The sequence below is a fragment of the Crassostrea angulata genome, chromosome 3 (assembly GCF_025612915.1).
Source record: "Crassostrea angulata isolate pt1a10 chromosome 3, ASM2561291v2, whole genome shotgun sequence".
Taxonomy (NCBI): Eukaryota; Metazoa; Mollusca; class Bivalvia; order Ostreida; family Ostreidae; genus Magallana; species Magallana angulata.
In genome coordinates, this window is record NC_069113.1 from 37,504,291 (window position 1) to 37,511,059 (window position 6,769).

The 6,769-nt window shown below is 34.3% G+C and overlaps 1 protein-coding gene across 3 annotated transcripts in view; it reads right to left on the reverse strand.

The window, feature by feature from the left end:
* Positions 1-2,595: 2,595 nt before the first annotated feature.
* Positions 2,596-6,769, reverse strand: part of LOC128175856 (B-cell lymphoma/leukemia 11A-like) — a 36,800-nt gene continuing 32,626 nt past the window's right edge. For all 3 annotated transcript variants that reach the window (XM_052841709.1, XM_052841710.1, XM_052841711.1), the window contains exon 3: positions 2,596-6,769. This exon is cut by the window's right edge and continues 1,351 nt beyond it. In XM_052841709.1, coding sequence (XP_052697669.1) covers positions 5,956-6,769 — 814 coding nt within the window. In that variant the 3' untranslated portion in view covers positions 2,596-5,955.

Here is a 6,769-nt window from a genome sequence, read left to right on the forward strand (position 1 = left end):
AACACCCTCTTTGGTGATGTTCTTAATATCAGGCCCAGGAGGGCTATTAAAATGGTTGTCGGGAATGCTCTATTGTAGCTGCAGGTCTGTAGCCCCAGGTCTTCCATCCGAATTCTTTTTCAGAATGGAAGCTACAGACCTGCAGCTTGTTTTGTCGTGTAAGTAGCTAGTGGTATATTGATATTGCATGTTAAATTTCGAGAAACAGCGCACGTTGTGCGCAACAAATATACAATGTTTTAATGGATGGCACTGTAGCTCTCTTGTCATCCATCCATTTTTTCCCCAGACCAGTGAGCTATAGATCAGCAGCTTGATACAAGCATAGAGAACGCCCACAAAATATTCGTTTCTTTAAAAGAAATCGTAGAAACTATACGTGAAATGTATAAGATTGAAAGTGTGACTGCCAAAACTACTCGCGTTGTTACATTACATGATAAATCTAAGACATTCACTAATGAAAAAATATTGATATATACACACATTCAATGTAGATGGCCTAGATGCGGGTATAAAATATAGAAAGGCTTAAAACTCGAAACGAAAAACTATTTGACAATTACTTGAAAAAATTTAATATACCTATTTCCTAGCTATGAGGACTATAGAAAATCGATCGCCCCCCACTCCCCGGGACAGTAACAACCGATTCTCGTGGAGCAGCCAATGAAAATAGTTAATATAGGGGGGGGGGGGGCAATAAACTAGCTACTGTCCTAATCCTTTTGAAAATATAAGAAAATGCATGATCAAATTGGGAGTGCTTAAGACAATCATTCTGTTTAGATACTAACAATTACTTACGCCAAAATTGATTTCTCAAACATTGGCATATCAGTAAAATAGGACACCGCTGGACATATATCCAGAATGCAGGTTCTTGTCAACTTTTACACCCACACATTAAATAATGCACGTAGACCTGACAAAACAACTTTTCGTTATCTTTTATTCACTTCTGAACTTTTGTGTAAAATAAACCCAATACGATACAATACCTGTGAATTTTATATACCTGTGAATTGTACAACTTAAAAAATATAAAGCAAGTTGCTGGCACGTAGCATCGTTTTTGAAAGTGGGAGGGGTACATCTTGATCACCACCCCCCCCCCCCCCCAAAAAAAAAACAACAACCTAAACACCTTTCCATAAAATCTTCAAAATCCTAATCCTTGGCCCCTGGTCCCTACCCCCTCCCACCTCAATGCTACGTGCTTGAGTTGATATTAACTCCACAGAAACAGACGACTACCTTAAACTTTGTCAAGTAATGTGAAGGCGTGTTGATTTTTGATTGCAAAATGTAGTCTTATAATCTGTACTATGTGGGTTCAAACAATAAATTCTTGGTTTTATTATATTGACAATTGCGTTTTTCGACATGATTTGATTTGATTCATGCAACCCAATTTTTTCAAATTTGAAACACTTTTATTTATAAATCATACAGGCAGTTCATAGCGATTTTTAAAAATCAATTAACAAACTGGTAAGGAATAGGGAGGAAAGGGTGAATATTCAATGGCTTTTCTTACGTTAAAATGTTGATTTTTGTTTGTTTTTACAGGAACTCTATATAAAATGTCTCAAATTGCAATATGAATGCAAATACATGTATTCTCAACAACTTGACAACAAGCTTGCTAACAGCTTTTCAGTACTCTGATTACCATTTCTGGCGGCCGGCCTCTCTTGGCGGCCATTAACAGACATGTGCGTCGGGACGGGGACAGCAGACATTTTTCCTGAATTTTTATACAGAAAATTAAATTTTAAAGAAAATCGTTTTGGGGAGCATGTTAAAAGTCACAGGGAAACGTAATATTATGATATACATGAAAGTATTTAAAGTTACTACGCACCACACCTGCTCTAAAAACGATGCTACATGTACGTCACTGAAAACTACTAAACATGGCTTGATTCAAAAACAAGTATTATCCCCCCCCCCTCCCCCCGTTACTGATACTTTGAATTAATATGCATCTGCAAATACTGGTGTTACGTACAAGCCAACCGTAAAATTTAAGAATTGATTTATGAATTCTCCTCCCACTGAGTGTATAAATTATGCTCTATCTAGTTTTAAACATCGTGGTCAACTCTTAGCAATAGCCCTTTTTCCCCATAAAGAAGATGTTATGAGCTGCATGACATATCTAGTTAATATATATAATTCATACTGCCAATTGCGATGGAAAAGGAAATGATTTTATTTTCTTTTTTCACTCATAGAATCATTTTCAAAAACTATGATTGCTACTAGTGGTAACTAGGTACACACATTATAAAGCATAGGAATTTCAAATAACTTTCAAACACGCCTCTAATTTATCATTATATTTATATGTATAATATTGTATATGCATGTAAATGTCTCGGTATATTTAATTAAGAAAAATAGGAAATTCGTTTATAAATGATATTTACATTAAACGCAGATATATTATATCCTACATGTATCTGATCAAGGTGGCCTATGGCACTCCAGGTGAAGATATAGTTTGAGAGTCTCTGAGGAGATATTACCTCCCTATTTACTGTTGTGTTTGTTTCTGAAAAAAATTACCAAAAAAAAAAAAAAAATGCCGAAGAGATAAAATGTTTATTAAATTTTACACTGTACTTTGTACTTCCATACAAACATTCATAGTTTAAATACAACAAGCTTAGTAATTGGACGAGAAACGTACATCAAATGTACAGTGAAAACGATGGGTCCAATGAAAGTTCAGGATCTTAAAGGGATGTCATTTGTCCGAATGTTCATGCTTTTGCGATCGATTAATAATAAAAAAAAAAGGAATTTCGTTGACCTCCCTTAAAGATTCTCAAAGAAGAAAGGATATAGAAACCATCGTCATGCTGGGGTTGTTCCATGTATTGAACTTTTAACCATTTCTAGTTTTTGAAATAAATTTCATCCAGTCGTAGTTTTCATATTTTCCAGTGGTTAAAAAGCTAGTTTAGAGGTAGTATATTAAATATAAAAACACAAAAAACTGCATGGAAAAACCCCCGCTGAAAAACCCGAATCTCTCTACGTAACTTTAGGGTAAATATAAACGACTGTTTCATAGCGGCATATATAGGTCTTCGTTGATTATAATCTAAACAAAATAACCACAACACTTTTTGTTCAAACGGTGAAACACAAGTTCTGGAGAAAAAAAACCAAATCAATGAAAATAATAATAAATTTTAAAACGAGGCAGAGAAGGTAAATGTGCATCAACAATTAATTGTGTAGGCAGAGTGATCGGGTGCTTAAACTAAAGAGAAGCTATGAAATCTTAAAACAAAAAAAAAATATATTCAAACATGAACATGAAACGAAATGGCAGTAGTTGAAAACGTTTAGAGGTAACACATAAACGACAAAAAAGAATTCAAATCGAACAAACTCGTATCTGAGACACATAGCATCTTCCAGGCTTTCAACAATATGTATAATTTAATAAAAATATTCTCATTCGAAAAATTATGGCACGACAGAATTCAGAACATTTGGATGAATATGCACAAAATGACGACAATATGATGCGCGTAATTTGGAGATCATAATTTGCTGATGTTCAACGTGGAATTAACACATATTTTGTGCTTGCTTTTAAGTACATCGTAATTTAGCCATGTATAGAAATCAAATTTAACTTATTAACTTGTTAACTTGATCACCAATAAAATAGTTCAGATGTTCAAAATTCTATTACAGTCTTAGAATTTGCTATAAAAAGCAAGCATGGGCATGTAAGAAAAAATTACAAAAATCCTGTTTTGAAGGAAAAAAAAATACACCATAAGCACTAACACAAGCATATGATTTTACATTTGTAAACCACCTTAGCACTTTCACTTTGCACCAATTCTTGCCGATACATATTCCAAATGTATATATAATGTAACGATACAGGAAATACTAAAATATTGTGTCAAATAAAAAATATATATTGTAAACTAACACCTACATTTAAAAAAAAATTAAAAATTGTATTTTACTATCTTTACAAATACGTTGAACAGAATTTAGCTATATTCACAAGTTATTGATATGGCACACAAATCTCATCTGAAATGACAAACATTATTATCATCATTCTACAGCTTCCTTAAAAATCTGTTTCGAAATTTTCGATAAAAATATTTCTTCTCAAAAATTTGAAATATATTCCTTAACTCTGAATTTCCTTTTTAGACTGGCGGTGCAGTTTGTCTTTTCAACGTTTTAATATCAATGAAACAATTAAACAATATTTAGTAAAAAACACAACTTCTAACAAAGATGTAATATGAAATAGAGCCCGATATTACATGTAAACAAGTAGTGAAAAAAAAACAACGAAACACGTATTGCAAGTCTCGGCAATGTTACAATGTATCATTCTACATGCAAAATCTTGCTATGGCACATAAAAATTATATCATCCTCGATATGGATGTAAGTTTTAAAGGAATGGGTAACCAAACGTCAAACATCAAAAAGGTACATATACGTACGAGTACGTGTATATACAATCTCTCTTTAAAAACCATGCTAAATTCAAGCTTAATTTATGCTACAAAGAAGAAATGTATGCTAGAGCTGACACAGCTAAACTGAAATAATTTTGTTCAAAGAGAGAAACTCTCAAAATTTCAAAAGGAGCACATATATACGAAAATATTCTCCTAATGTCTAACACTAAACAGTCTCCTAATCTAATGTCTAAATGCAATGGCACAAAATACACAAAATACGTTAAACTACTAAAAAACCTTTATATACTGACAGCTCTTAAAAAACCAGAAATTTCAAAGCTGCCGGTTGTCAATTTTCAATTTCAATTCCGTTACCTTCTGATTTCAATGTTAAATGGCTGAAATGTTCAACGTTAGATTTAAGTTGGACACAATAGGCACTGGGTATTCAAAATAAAACATAAGCGAACATTGGTCAGATGGACTTGGGCACCAAATATTTGCTGCAATGTTGAAGTATTGCTGCCTCGTGTTCAGTCGCATTGCAGTCCAATAAAGTTCTTGTTCAAGAGTCTTGACCAAATAAGCAAACGCTTGATAATTTTTTTTCACTCTATCGTGTTGTTATTCTCCTCTGTGTGATCACAATAAACAAGCTGTATTTCCATTCTCCAAGATGAAAGCCCTTGGCAATAATTGTTACAGAATCAAATATGGCAGCCATTTTTTAAAACAAAAAAAAGGTGTCTTTATAACTACTTCTTAACGTTATTAAAGTATTATCGTTATCATACCAACTAAAAATGGTATCAATCGCCATTCAAATGTTATATGCCATTTTTTGTAAACAACTTAACCGGGATACTCTTTCCAAAAATATACAAATGAAAAAAGCTAAATGGAGTTTAAAGTCACGTGGAGGACTCCATCCAATTAGAGTGTACGTATCTAACTGTGTACCATTGCAATCCACAACCCTTTCTGCACACGGATTTTACAACAAAAATATATTCTATTTTGATGGGGGAAAATACAAGAGAAAAAGAATACATATGATACAAGGATAAAGGGGGAAAATGGCCATATTAAACTTTTATCATTACGAAGCACCAATAATTACCAAATAGATAGACACAATTGTAGATTCAACACAATTATAGTAAAAACACCCAATTTAAAAAAAAGAGTAATCATTCGTCTTTGACACTTAGTACCCTGCTCCTAGAGGTACACAAGTATTATGGCAACTTTGTATGACTAAAACCATCATATAATGGTCTTCTGAATGAAAATGATCATCACCGGGATAAATATCTCTATGTAAAAGCATATGTCATAGCCGAGTCGTGTATGCAATATTGTTCAGTCCAAATATTGCCAATAAGACATTCTGAATTGTATATAAAACATGATAAAATAGAAAAAGAACGAGTATTGGATACACACTTTCTAAGTTTGTTTGCCACAACTGGATAGCCAAGCCAACGAATTCCTATTGAGCAACAGAATTCGATAGAAGAGAATTCGGCGAATCGTGCATTCCCGACGTTGCAACCGAGTTAGAATTATCCGAATCCATGTCCTGGCGTCCCAAACCTTGCATCCCTGAGCCTTTTTCAACACATTTCCTCATGTGTTTTTCAAGGGTGCTTGCAACTGAGAAAGGCATGCCACAAAATTTGCATCTGTAGACATCTTTACCGATTCTTCCATGAGTCTTCATGTGACGAGTTAGCTTACTAGATTGTGCGCATGCATAATTACATAATTCGCACTTATAGGGCTTTTCTCCAGTATGCGAACGTCGATGAACGGTCAGATTACTGCAATTTTTGAAGACCTTTCCGCAAAATTCGCAGGTATCATTTCGTGTTTTATCCCTTCGTGGGCTGGCGGACGGTATGCCATTTGAATCCAAAGAAACATTGCTAGACGACGCTGATTTTGGGACTCCGCCTTGAACAGTGAGCGACTTCAAGGCACTTTCATGATTCGGGCTGTTATAACCATTGTGATTGGGATCTCGAGCATCATATCGAAAGTTATTCAATGAAGGTAAAATTGGGAAAAATTCATGCGGCTGTTGACCATGATACTGCCAAATAGGTGAAAATACATTTTCCATACCGCTAACGCTGTTTAGTAAAGGTCCGTCGTTTGATTCGTGCTTCTGACCTTTGGACATTTCATGCTCAGATGCAGATGATGGACGGCTACTTTTTTCTTTAGACTCCTCTTTTAAACCACTCATACTGTTACCATTACTGAGCGAATCATCACGCGTATCATTAGGCGATGAAACCTCT